Source organism: Durio zibethinus, chromosome 12 (assembly GCF_047325235.1).
Source record: "Durio zibethinus cultivar Kanyao isolate XHJ-2024 chromosome 12, ASM4732523v1, whole genome shotgun sequence".
Classification (NCBI taxonomy): Eukaryota; Viridiplantae; Streptophyta; class Magnoliopsida; order Malvales; family Malvaceae; genus Durio; species Durio zibethinus.
This window is the reverse complement of record NC_143173.1, coordinates 3,632,873-3,647,205: the sequence shown is the minus strand read 5'-3', so window position 1 is coordinate 3,647,205 and position 14,333 is coordinate 3,632,873. Positions and strand designations below refer to the sequence as shown.

Genomic DNA, 14,333 nt, shown 5'->3' with positions numbered 1-14,333 from the left:
TCCAATATCACAGAGCTAGCTCTCCTTGACCGTAGAATGCAAGGAAACAACTTAATCAAGTGGATCATAAGTGGAAATGAATAATAAATACAATCAATATATGCAGGCTCCACTCTTACAACCAGACAGGAAAATTCTTTAGAGTTTTTACTTGATTTCACTCCTCAGTCCTTCCAAACCAGAAAGTTGAACAATAAAAATAAAAGGAGATCATGTATAAGGGTAAATAATGGAGTCAGAAATAAAAATATAAGCATTTTCTAATTAGTACAATTTTGCATTGTAACCAGCCGACTGTCGTGGGTTCAAGCAATCAAACTGTAAAAATTACAGTAAATCAAGTTGTAGATGATATCAACCACCTCGCTTACAAACCATTGAGCCAAAGAATCCAATATCACAAATTACGAATGTCAATGCAGATTCACAATTGCAAATAACTCTTACGAATTACCAGTTCCTACTTCATCTACATCAATTCAGATTCCATTATTTTACGGTAACTATGTTACAGATCCGGAAGAACTTGCATCATAGCAGACCAGCTCTCAACACCCAGGTCTTAATCCAAAACTGAATCCAAGCTCATATCTTGAATAAAAGACAATGGTGCATTTTTCTAAATGGAACATACACACTCTTCAACATGGAGAGATACTTTGTCGGTTCTTTCTGTTGTCTCTCTACAATCATCATAAATTTACTTGCTCACCCTTCTCGCGAGCAATAGAAGCCGAGAGAATTCCAAGATCATGATTTAAGACTATTAATGCAGACTCGCACTCAGAGATAATTCTTGTTACAGGAGAGGGTTCACCTGCAACGGTTTCAGATGATCCAACTGCAAGAGCGGCATGCGAGTCTCTCAGGCTCCTCAAGTTGCCCAGGAACTGCCATAGAAGCAAAAGAATCTCAAGTTCACTAACAAACCCAAAATATGTGAAGGATAGTTAAAATGTTGCATAAATATGAAAATAATCGAATATTCTAGGACTGAAAGTACAAAACTATATATATGAATTGATACTGGATATATCATGTGTCATTTTAGTTTATATTAGCATCATTTCCAACCTGCTCTCCCCCTCCCAGTGTATGTGCGCATACTCTCTTTATTTATGCACATCATATTTTGATATTTTCTCTTGCCATAATAAATTCAGATGATGATTCTTGCATAACAAATATGCATGTCTTCCAGCCATTATATGTGGATTAAAGATTCTTTTCAGGATTACATTTAGGATTTATGATCAGGCTAATTATATAAGACAGGAAAACAGCAAGTAAATAAATCCTAAGTCGTGCAAGTTGGCAGAAGATTCTTCAGTTGTGCAAGATCAATAGGGAAGTGGAGTACTGGTCTGCAGAATTGAGTTGGGCTGTGAGCAGATTGAAGGGGAAAGCTTTGATCTCCATCATATTGTGCATAGGTTGGAGTGCTAACGTATACCAGATATGGAGGGAGAGGAATTACAGGAAGTTTAAGCACAAGGAAGAGGCAGCTGCACAGGTGCTTGATCGAATTAAAGATGCTATTAGGCTTCAATTACAGAGAATAAGTCAGATTGTTGCAGATCCTGTTAATAAGGAGCTATGTGATGCATGGAACCTTAATGTTGCTATGTTAGAATAGGCTGCAATTAGAGCTTCATATACTGATAGATTATGAAAGATAGTTATATTGTTGCGTTGTAGCGGAATTCTACTAACTTGGTTAAACAAAACAACAACTTAACCCAAAAAAAAAAAACTTTAGATTTCATCTATCTAAGCTTCCTATTATTGTTGATCATTCATCCAAGTTTCCACAAAATAATTAATTTCCCAAAGCTATCAATCTAACCTTTCTAGCATTTGTTGAATTTAACACAGCTTTTCATTGAAACTTTTAAAATCTAGACCTGATTCACCTGAAAGCTAATTTATTGAAACCAAGATATTAGAGATTCATTTCATCTACCAATTCAGATAGATGTGAGAGGAATGAAAGGTGTTAGGGGAAACACCTTGGGTGACAGTATTCATTTCAGCACATAGTCCACATAAGATGACCCTGCTCTTGTATGTGTACAAACACATGGGCACAAATGTATATGCATTCTCATGAAAGCAGATGATAACACTCTGTTAGTAAATCTCTCTTCCTCAAACCACGGGAAAAAGAAGTATTCATCTTCCTACATCACAAGTTAGGAGAGGAGAAAGATGGAATCAACATTGAGATACCTTCAAAAGCATCTTATAAGCCTCCAATAAGCGATTTGCAGCAGGCCCAAACCCATGAAGTTGTAGTACCTCCATCATGTGTGTCCATGGACGAATTTCCTACAAGGAAAACTTTCAAAATTAAGACCATTCATTGACAGAGGAAAATATGACGATAGTTCTACAGAGAAATTCCAGGGCATGAGAACTCAATGATTACATTAAGTGCAGAACACCTTACTGAGACCAGATAAATGAATACATCCTAGAATAAGGTTTTATGCAGATCTAAAGTGGCATTGAAGTCAAAACTAAAACTTCAGACCATTTATATATTGGAAATTAAACCAAAAGCTTTTCCCCTGACAACCTTCTTTATAGGGATGTGGGACATCAAAACAAGAAATGTTATTAAGTAAAATCAAGAGAGTAAACCATATACCCACCTAAATGGGGTTGGCTATATCTTTCTATGTTATGCCACTACACAGTACCAAGAGCATGAAGAAAAAGTGCATATAAGTGTAAGACATAGAAGTAGCAAGATCTTTCAAGCTTAAATATAGGAGATAACTGACAATAAACATATAGAAGCATATCAACCGAAAGCAACAGCAAGACAGACCTTGGTATAAATCGTATTGAACGATCTTGCAGTTTCAAGAAATGAATCCAAATGTGCCCGCAGTTTAGATTCCACTTCCATATACTCCTCATCAGGATTGTAAGCATGCTACAAAGGGGGGAAAGAATTGAAATTAAATAAACAAAATACAAGTAATTAGTAACAGACACGTGAGCATGCACAAACACATAAAAACAAAATTATGTGCACAAACATACAGCAGGAAATCAAAATTTTGGCTGATTCATATCCAGAAAACACAAAATTTAGAAAACCGTGTAGCCTCAGAAAATTTGCAAAGAGTATCTTCTAAACTGGTGGAAATTTTAAAAATATAAGAGCAAGTTTTGACAGTCTAGTAACAGAATAACCAACGCCCAAGCTCCATCTGACCGGAGATCAATTACATATTAGAAGCACAATCAACACAACTTTGAAAATTCCAAAAAAGTAAGCTCAGTAACAAATCCTAAATATTGTATTTTCATCTTAAGGACAAACCAATTCCCTATAGAGTAAATCCAATGTGGCACTGCTTTATTCCCAATAAAAACATCACATACAGTAAAAAGATGTCTTCAGAGAAAACATAACATCAAGTTGATCAAAAAGCACTGCATTTCCAGGAATTAAATGCAAGAAGTTTAGCAGACACAAACATGGAACTTTAAAGACATGTTGAACCATGAGCTGTGGAGCTAGGATAAACCTTCGATGCTAAGTCATCAACTTTTTGCTGAAGATTTGAGAGTATCTTGGACTGTTCTGAAAGCTTCGACTCCAGCTCAGAAACATCAGGTCTGCAAACAAACTTGATTAAAGGAAGACAATGTCACTACATCTGCTCCTAGCAAACTACACACGTGGTTGGCATGTAACTCGAAGTCTGAAATTGTTATCAATTGCAATATAGGATCATTTTTAATTGTAATGGGACCTATTCTGGGAGCGAGGTCTTCATAGCCTAAAAAGTTCAGCTAAAGCACTATATAAGCTTCTTAAATAGTGACATTGCAGAATAAGTAGAAGTGGGGTCTAATAGAGGCAGGAGGCTAGTAGCATTAGTGGACTAGCAGAATTATAACCCAACAGTCCGTGACATGTAACAATTCCATATTCTGGTTTAAATGGAGTCTAGATACATGTACTAAGAGAAGCCCTACTAGCTAGTCCCAGGAAATGTTGACTACAATGACAGCAATATGGTATGGTCGTATCAGGAAATGGGCAAAAAGCAACCTTTCAGGCTCAATCACATATTTGGGATTGATAGCTGAGTATTTTTCATGGTGATAAATGCTAGCTCTCTGGAAGGGCCATGTTGAAGATGTTCCTCAGTAATGGACATGGCAACATATCAGCAATTATTTTATAATCATCAACTTTGATGAATCTAGGGTTTTGTTGATCAGTTGATAGAGAATCAAAGTTCAAAAGGAGGAAAATGGAGGATTGACTTATAGTTATATTAAATAGTATGGTAAATAGAAGAGGAACAAGAAAAATAGAATCAGGTAAGGTATGTGGACACTAATAAGCAAAAGAATAGTATAAAGTTTATTATGCTATATCGATGGATTTTTAAGTTTTACTGATGATTTTTTTAGCATCAGTATAAAGTAATTTTTTTGTAGTAGAGTTGAAGGAGATTGATAAGTTAAAAGAGATAATAAGATATATGGATTTTATGTATGTCTATAAGGAAGCTAACGCTTTTGCAGATTCATTAGTAAAAATGATAGTGGATTCTACAATTTTATTTCATACTTCGTTATAAGGAAGGAAATATGTACTCATAGAATACAGATAGATTTAGGCATTGTAAGAATGGTAACAGCTGTAATGCCGAAAGCCTGTTGCATGTAATTTTGATTTTCATTAATAAAAGAGTAAATAGTGTAGGTAGTCCTTAAACTTTAGGTCAAACTCTATTTTAGTCCCTAAACTTTAAAAAATTTTAATCGAATCCTTAATTGCCCAAATATGTATCAATATAGTCCTTTCATATATTGGACCATCTAAATTAACAGAAAATCCCAAGTAGCATGACAGATAACCTTTAAAAACTTAAATGCATGAAATTTTAAAGTTGACTTAAACATATGTAATTAAATAATATGAAATTAAAAACAAAATAAACCCAAAATCAACACGTTGTGATAACTTAATTTTGTTTTTTCCTCCATTAGCTGCACCAAAAGCTAGAGTTAAGCAGCAACTCTATCTTCATCAAATGAAATGCAAAGGTTCAATAAAACTAATCCAACCCTTCTCCATTCGAGATTCTAGCGACTTCTCTCCTCCATCTTCTCTTTTCTTTCCTTTAAAATTAAAAGGAAGAAAGCAAGAAGAAATTGAGAGAAAAAAAATTAATGAAATCATTTTCATTTGTTTCAGATCTAAGTGATAGGTTAATGGCATTAGTTGATATTCAAGATGGCAAAGGTAGCCTTTCGGTTCCTATTTTGTGATGTCTTGTGTTGGAATTTTATAGGCTCTTCTTATTACCCATAAAAATATAGTTTCTTGTTATATATGATTATAGGAAACTTGGGTAATTTATCTTTGTTTTTGTATTAAAAAAATTGAATCTTATGAAGAATTTGAGGTTATCTTGATTTATAATTCTTTTTATTAGTAAATGTATATATGAACAATGGATTGATACGAATTTGGGCTAAATTTTTTCATGAATTAATACATGTGTTGAGTTTGTTTACATGTTTTCACTTGATCAGTGAAAAGCAAATCTTTGTTGAGTTAGTTTAATATTCAGTCCTTAATTATATTATGTTTTGATTTATGGTTTCTTTTGTTTTTAATTTTACATTTATTAACTACTCATGTTTAAGTCAACCTTAAAATTTCACGTATTTAAATTTTTAAAAGTTATGTGTCATGCCAAGTGAGATTTTTCATTAATTTAGATGGTCTAGCAAATGGAAGAACTATATTGGTATACATTTGGGCAATTAAGGATTTGATTAAAATTTTTTAAAATTTAAGAATCAAAACAGAATTTGATCAAAAATTTAGAGAGCTTAGATGCTATTTTCTCTTAATAAAATGATTGGCTGAGAAAAATATATATATATACAACATAAAAGTATAAGTATGAATTGCACTTATGTACAAGTTAAAATTTTTATACAACATAAAATTTATTTATTTGTACATTGGTATACGTTCGGGTAATTAAAGATTTGAGTAGAATTTTTTAAAGTTTAAGGACCAAAATAAAATTTAATCTAAAATTTAGGGACCACATATGTTATTTACTCTTAATAAAATGATTGGCTGAAAAATATATATATATAAAACATAAAAGTATAAGTGCGAATTGTATTTACGTACAAGTTAAAATTTATATTTGATACATTATCAATGAATAAGTGAACTATATATATATATATATATATATATTTTTCACATTATCAATTAAAGTATGTCAACTTTAAAGTTTAAAACTTTTTAAAAATAAATATATTTTGGATTCTTTAAAGTTAAAATTGTTGTTATATTATGATTCAATTTTAAACTTTGTCATTATATATACTTTACTTTATCATTATATTTTTAATTTTGTTGATTTTTAAAGAACAACTAATAAAACTTGCATAGTTCTTGTATTAATATTTTGAGTATCAATAGTTCAAATTTATTTTTCTGATTATTTAAATTAAGATGAAACTAAAATAATATAAATTTTCAGAAATTAATGGACTTATTTTCTTAATAAAGCTTTTTGTGACCTTTTAAGAATGTATTATTTTCATTTTTAGCATAAAAATTGCATGTTTATCATCCGTAATCTTCTTAAATTGTTTTCAAAATTGATCTTTCGATCAATCAACCATTAAAACCTTGATAAAATTTGGCATATCAAGGTCGTATGTCTATCCAAATGTTCAAATCTACTTGACTTAAATACATGCGTACGATTTTGATATATCTTATCACACACACATATATGAAAATAAAAAAAATAATTTGAAAATAATTTAAGAAAAAGATTACAAATATTATAATTTAAAATTTAAATTTATTAAATATTATCTTTTAAAAATAATTATGTAAAAAAATTAAATTATATTCCGATGATCTCTTCTTTATTATTGAGAGAAAATATGGTTGATCATATCATATCTCTTTTTACATATCATATTGTTTATGATTCATATCTTGACGTGCCTATTTGAATAAAATTAATTAAATTCAATAAAAAATAGTCTAAAGGATTGGCATGGCTCATTTAATAGCCTAACCCTAGATTGTCTTCAAATACGGTGGTTGTGTGGTCACATGCAGTTCTCTAACCCAAACCATTGCTTGAATAAAACAATCATATATGTTCATGATTCATCTCAAATATTAGGGTTATATTTATTTTGCTTATTTTTCAAGCATTCATTTTTTCTTCATTTTTTGTTGGATAAGAATTTATTACAATTTTTCAAGTACAAGAAAAAACAAAAAATTTCATGGATTTGGTAACCTTGTTGTGTCGTGTGCATGATTACATTTCCTTTTTATATTTTGTCAAAACCAATTTAATTTAATAAACTAAGTGGCATAAAGGCTAACCAACACTGTGGACTAAACCAAAAGCACCTCGATGATGACATGCAATTACATTCACTTGACTTTATGACCATTTCGTATATGTATTTAATGAATATGAAATTTAGTCTAATTAATTTATAAAAATATTTTTAAAATAAAATATTTAATAATTTTAAATTTTAAATTTTAATATTTGCAGTATTTTTTCTATACCTAAATAACAATTTTTTTTTTATGCTTAAGACGCAATATTTTGAAGAATATTATAAAATTATATGTGCAAGTAAAAATTACAAATCCAGTGATAATAAAAAAAATTTTTAATTTCAACATACATAGATATCCTACTGAATAAAAAAGCTAAAGATCCGTTTTCAATCATCATTGAGGCATGTCCTAAAATCAAAGGGAAACACTGAGATATTATTATACTTGAAATGAAGTTTACAATTTCTTCCATGCATTTGAAGATTGAAGGAAAGCCAAATGCATGGAGGGCAAAAAGTTCGGTCAATAGAGAAAAGTAAGAGATAAGCAGGAGAGGTGTTGGGGGGCTCACATGAAAGGCTAGAAATTAAAGATTCAAAGACAAACGAGTACGAAAAGGCATCCAGCCTTTACTTTCGTATGAACCACCAAATGCCCAACAACTCCTCAGCTTTTCTTATTTATTATTCTCGTTAATAACAACACCATAAAAGGGTTGATGGACCTTTCACCTTTTAATTTGATGGACCTTTCACCTTTTAATTTGATGGACCTTTCACCTTTTAATTGACAACTTTTAATTGAAAACGGATCAAGAGTTTTTATTTGTTTTGAATTGATTTAATTTTATATTTATTAAATTTAATTTTAATTTGATTTGATATTTTTTTAATTTTTTCATATTTAAATTTGATTTGATTTGATCGATAATATATAAATCTTAATCGATTTAATTTAACTTAAAATTAATAAAATATTATTTTTAAAATATAAAATATTATTTTTTAAAATATAAATATTTAAATATATAATTATATAAATATATAAATAAAAAATTATTTTTATATAACATCGAATCAGGTCGAGTTTTAGATAAATCTGAATCCGACTTCTTCTTAGTACTATTTAACCCGAAATTCGATTTTCAAAAAAAAAAAATCCGATTTTATGGGCTCAGGTCGAAACCCGTCGGAAACGAATTAGGTTGCCTACCCTAGATCTAATGATTTTGATACGATTGAAAAAAAAAAATAAAAATAATTTATTTTATAATTTTGAGAAAAATATAATTTATGCTTAACGTATAGATTATGATATAATAATTTTATTTTTTATGTATTTAAATAATATAAATATGATATAAATATATAATTTATTTAATTTATTTCTCAATTTCATATGATTTATATTTTCTTGAGTTTTAATTTTATGGATTTTGGTTTTATCGAGAATATTACATAATTTTAATGTGATTTAATTACAATTGTAAAATCTGAAATTATATTTATTAATTTAAAATATTTAAAATTAAATCTATCGTTTTATTATGAATTAAAATTTTGTAATTAAAATTAAATCTCATCAAAATTTAATTTTCTGTTATTTAATTCTGGCATAAAATTTTTAAATAAAAATCACATCACATGTAATAACTCCAAGATTTCTATTTTTATTCTTGGTTGGCTCTTACTACTTTGCTATGATGATCATCGATCTTGTCATGATTTAAAAAGCTTACTTAAAAATCTTGGATTCTTTTTTTTTTTTTTTTTTTTTTAAGAATATGAAAGCTTGAATACGTAGGTATATATATATATGCAGCAAAAGTTCGACCTAAGACAAATGCCCACCACCATACTATTTCTTGCTGACGAAATTGTACGTATTATTTTTTTTGGTAAAGGATGCTTGTTTGGGTTTTGGTTTCGTTTTATTAATAATTTTTTTATATTTTTTAAAAATTATAATTTGAAATATAAAAAAATTATAAATATTAAAATTTGAATATCAAATTTATTAAATTTTATCTTTTCAAATAATTATAAAAATCAATTAAATTAAAATTAAAATTTATTTTATTAATTTTTATTTACGACTTTTTAATAAATTGATCACTACTATTATTGCGATTTTTAAGTAAAATTTAGTCATACATTGAAATTCTTAGATATGCAGTCTCAGCAACCATCCTTTGATTGTATAAAGCCAGTAATTAATAAGCCAATGAGGAGAGAAAGTTAGCAAGTAATCCATTGAGTCGGTCATTCCTTTCTTTTCAGTCCACTCATGCTTGAATAAGGATAGGCAAACCCTAAAACAGCCCTGTATGAGTAAGAAAATGCGTCTACCATCGTCTTGTAGTAATTAGTAAGCCGGCTGTCGAAATAATGAGGGGCTAGCTTACTCAATACCATTGGAGCATCATCTTCTTCGCTCCAAGAGAAGGCCACTGTCCATCTGTCATCGGCTAATAGCACCTGAATTATGACTAAAGATAAATTGAATAATAATGGACTTACGAGTTTTAAGTAAAATTTAGTCACACAATGAAATTATGATTAAACATAAATTGAAAAATAATGAATTTGAAATTTAATTTAATAAATTTATATAATTACTCTTAAAAAAAATATTTTACAGATTTAATTTAAATCTCATTATTTCCAATTTTTACTTGTATATTCACTAGGGGTGTGAGCCGAATAGCTCGAGCTCAAGCTCGAGCTCGACTCACAACTCGAGGTTCGATACTCAATTCGAACTTGATCGAGTTTTATTTTTCAAATTCGAGTTCGATTCGCGATCAAATTCGAAATACTCGAGCTCGCTCGATTAAGCTCAATTAATATGTAAAAATAAGCTTGATTCATATACTCGACAAGAGTTCGATTAATCATGCTCGAACTCGGACTCGAAATATTTTATTAATTAAAATAATAAAAATATATTTAAATATAAAAGCTTGATTAGGCTCGCGAGCTATTCGAGTCAGATATAAGAATACTCGAATTTGACTCGATCGATAAGTCGAACTACTCGAGCTCGAGCTCAACTCGATAATAATCGAACCGAATTTAAATTTTTTTCGAATCGAATCTGAATAACTTATGAGTATTAATGTATCATTTACACCCTTACTCCTCACACTACAGTTTCTTTTATATAAAAAATAGATCAAATAGTCATAGTACTGTCACTTCCTCTTTTAGTTCTTCTATTGTTTATGCAAAAGGAAATCCATTAGACATTATAACACTCACACACACACACATATATATATATATATATGTATCAATTTATAATAATATAAAAATTTTTAATTTTATACATTTTACTAACAATTGATTTCATTGGATCCAAAAAATAAGAGTAAATTTTTTTGTCTCGTTTCTCTCATCCTTTTTATCCATTGAAATTAATGATTAAAAAAATATAAAAAATTATAAAATTATTTTTGTATAACTTAATACCTCCACATATGTATATATATTCTTTACAAACTATGATTTCAATGAAAAATAAATAAATATATGAAAGGAGGGTTGGAATGTATCATTCTTCATAAGATAGTAACATGGCCCTTCTTGCATCATAGGGCCATTTTAGGCCTTACTACTTTTCCTCTCATTGCTTGGGCTTATTTCCCAGAACTTGAGCCTGCCATTTTGGTTGGTTTTCTCCTTTTTGTTCATTGTTTCTTATGATTTTGTTGAAATTAAATTACAAGTGGAGCAATTAAATATATATTTTTTGAAAATTTTAAATCTTATTATTTTTATTTTTTTATTTAATCATATTTATATTATATTATTATATTATATTTTAAATTATTAAAGAGGGAAAGTTGGTTTTGAATTCCATTTTTTTTTCTTTTGAAGTGATAGGCCACCAACTTTGCTGCTTCCCCGTTGGTTCAAGGAAATATATTCACAATTTTAAGAAAAGGAATGTGTGGCAAACAATGAATCTCCCATCTCTTATTGCTCCTTTGCTTCTGTTTTTTTCTCTCTTACATTAAGAAAGACAAGTTGTCTTATAAAAAAGAAAGATAATTTTGTTTATAAAACAAAGGTTATCCAAAAAAAAAAGAGAAGTTGGCCAATTTTATTTTAATGCATTGTATGCCTTGCTTTTCATATAATCATTGACGAATTTTAAATTTTTTTGTTTATTTATAATATTAAAAATATAATAATTTATTAATTTTATTAACAAAAAAAATTTTAAAAATTTTAAAGTGTTCAAACAAAATTTTCCATTTTAATTTTTAATTTTTTAATTTTTGGGATGCCCACTCTCTATGTGGATCTACGTGTTTGTAATTTTTGTTTTGCATTATTATATGAGGATAATAAATTTTTTATATGAAGATATGGACAAAAATGTTATCAAAATTAAAATCCCAACCTTGCATTCCAAGAGCCGCCATGCGAATTGATTCTATATATCAGTCTTAATAAAGGTATTTTGATTAGAATATAATGAATTTTAATTGGGTCAAATTTTTTAAGGTTGAATTTTTTTAAATTGAATATCAAATCAAATAAAATCGGATGATAAAAAAACTAAAATTAAATCGGAATTAAATTTTAAGTAAATTTAATTTTATTTGATTCGATATATATATAAAAAAATTAATTAATTAATTAATTTTATAGATATATATATTTATATTTATTAATTTTATATTTACTTTAAAAAAATATTTTTATATTTTAAAAAATAATATTTTATTAATTTTAAATTAAATCAAGTCGAATAAATTTTTATATAATATTAAATTGAGTCAAGTTTAAATATAAAAAAATTTAAAAAATCATATCAGATCAAATATAAATATTATATATATAATTAAATCAAATTTAAAGTGAATAAAAATTAATTTTAATCTGATCTGTTATCATCTATAATCAGTCCAAACTTTCCAAAAGAAAATTCCATGTATTCTTCCCCTTTGTTTTTATTCTTTTAACATTTCCCGTTTATACTAAAAGCAAGTGGGGGTTTTAATATATAATAAGACCGTATTGATTTTATTTGTAAATTTTAAAATATTATTACATGTTTTTTTTATATTTTTTAAAAGTTACATATTATTTTATTAATTTTATTTGTAAAATTTTTAAAAAAAATTAATGTGATAATTTGTTTATATATATATTAAATTACATAATGAAAATTTTTCTATTTCATAAAATGTCACTATTTAATTTTTTAAATAAGAATTAGAAACTTTCAACTTAAATTTTTTAATTTTTTTCAAAATTTATATTTGATATATTATAATATATAAATTTTATATATTATCAATAACTTAAATGATATAATCTTATTAATAAAATAAATCAGATGAAATTACTTTATTTATAATTAAATTTCATAAAAAAACTAATTTTTATATATTTATTTTAAAAATTAATATTTACTCATTAATAATATAATATTATTTAATTTATTAATAGTATATAAATTTATATACTAATAATATTAAATATAAACTCTATCTTTTTGAGAACTATTATAAATTTATAATACACAGTCACGACAACAAGAGTGCTAAAAGAGTAAAGCAAAAACAAAATTAGTATATATATGATGTTAAATGAAGAAGATTGGGATATCAAACAACATGGCGGAAGCAGTGAAGCTTTTGAAGACGTGGTCAACCCCTTTTGGATTAAGGGTTGTTTGGGCGTTGAAGCTAAAGGGTATACAGTATGAAGCATTTGATGAAGATCTATCCAACAAGAGTGCTTTACTTCTTCAGTATAATCCCGTCTACAAGAAAGTTCCAGTGCTTGTTCACAATGGAAAACCCATCTCGGAGTCGCTTGTGATTCTTGAATATATTGATGAGACATGGAAGCAAAATCCCATGTTGCCCCAACATCCTTTGGAGAAAGCCAGGGAACGCTTCTGGGCCAAATTCAACGATGAAAAGGTTAAAACTTTTGTTTCTGCAAGTACTGATTTTTGTTTTATATATATATATGGTAACTGATGTGATTATATTGGTGTAAAATATTGATAATTTATGTATTAATATTATGTTTTATACAAAAATTATATGTTTAATATAAAAAATTTTGAATTTTGTTAAATTCTGTATCATTTTCTTTACTTTTTCTTATCTTTTTTTGTCATATTATCTAATTCTAAATTATTTTGTCAATGACAAAACATGATGCAGCTTCTACCCTCAATATGGGGTATCTTCACCAAAGAAGGAAAAGAGCGAGAGGAAGCTGTTGCAGCATCACTGGAGAACCTGAAATTTGTAGAAGAAGAGCTGAAGGGAAAGAAATTCTTCGGTGGAGAAAAGATAGGACTGGCTGATCTCGTTTTTGGTTGGCTTGCAAACTTGATCTGTGTTTTTGAAGAGGTACTTGGCTTTAAAATAATTGATGAGAGATTTCCATTGTTATTGGCCTGGATGAAGGAGTTTTCGCAACTCCCAATAATCAAAGACAACTGGCCACCTCATGACAAGATGATCACCAGGTACCAAGAACTATATGACAATTACCATCCTGCGAAATGAACTGTTGTTAGGTTTTCCATGGATGGTTTGCAATAAAATTTAGGCATCGTATGCTGGCAATAACTTTGAATTGTTTATGCAGACAAGGCCTTTGAGCCTGTTTAGTACTGTTACCATAAATGGGGATTTTCCCTTGTACTTTATCAAGAAACAGAAGTTGTAATACGAGGGAGATTGCCTTATAAATTTGTTGCTGTTTCTTTTTTTAATTTTTTGGGCTATAATTAATGTTGAAATTCGAGATCCAAGCTAACTCCAATATCACATAGCTAGCTCTCCTTGACTGTGGAATGCAAGGAAACAACTTAATCAAGTGGATCATAAGTGGAAATGAATAATAAATACAATCAATATATGCAGGCTCCACTGTTACAACCGGACAGGAAAATTCTTGAGTTTTTACTTTGA

General features: G+C 28.3%; 2 protein-coding genes across 3 annotated transcripts; one reads left to right on the top strand and one right to left on the bottom strand.

Annotated features, from left to right (window-relative positions):
• Positions 1–71: 71 nt before the first annotated feature.
• On the bottom strand, positions 72–3,965 carry LOC149515592 (AUGMIN subunit 7-like). Of its 2 annotated transcripts, none has more exons than XM_089769101.1 (4): positions 3,493–3,965; positions 2,834–2,941; positions 2,230–2,328; positions 72–890 (listed from the first exon to the last, which is right to left on the bottom strand). In XM_089769101.1, exons 1-4 carry the CDS (start codon positions 3,508–3,510, stop codon positions 693–695), a joined length of 423 nt encoding a protein of 140 aa, XP_089625227.1. In that variant the 5' UTR covers positions 3,511–3,965; the 3' UTR covers positions 72–692. The 2 variants fall into 2 exon arrangements, with proteins under 2 accessions (XP_089625227.1, XP_089625228.1); XM_089769102.1 differs by having other exon boundaries at positions 3,543–3,951.
• An 8,975-nt stretch (positions 3,966–12,940) lies between these two features.
• Positions 12,941–14,134, top strand: LOC111297443 (putative glutathione S-transferase). Its single transcript, XM_089769099.1, has 2 exons — positions 12,941–13,325; positions 13,575–14,134. The coding sequence occupies exons 1-2, from the start codon at positions 12,987–12,989 to the stop codon at positions 13,923–13,925; spliced, it is 690 nt and encodes a 229-aa protein (XP_089625225.1). The 5' UTR covers positions 12,941–12,986; the 3' UTR covers positions 13,926–14,134.
• The last annotated feature ends 199 nt before the right edge of the window (positions 14,135–14,333 follow it).

Bases quoted from the DNA above. Each gene is read 5' to 3' on its own strand.
- LOC149515592 (XM_089769101.1), bottom strand. The intron at 2,329-2,833 runs GTCTGTCTTGCT...TTTTCCTTGTAG, and splicing joins TCAATACGATTTATACCAAG to GAAATTCGTCCATGGACACA. The intron at 891-2,229 runs GTATCTCAATGT...CTTCTATGGCAG, and splicing joins CTTATAAGATGCTTTTGAAG to TTCCTGGGCAACTTGAGGAG.
- LOC111297443 (XM_089769099.1), top strand. From the start codon at position 12,987: ATGAAGAAGATTGGGATATCAAACAACATGGCGGAAGCAGTGAAGCTT. The intron at 13,326-13,574 runs GTTAAAACTTTT...AACATGATGCAG, and splicing joins CCAAATTCAACGATGAAAAG to CTTCTACCCTCAATATGGGG.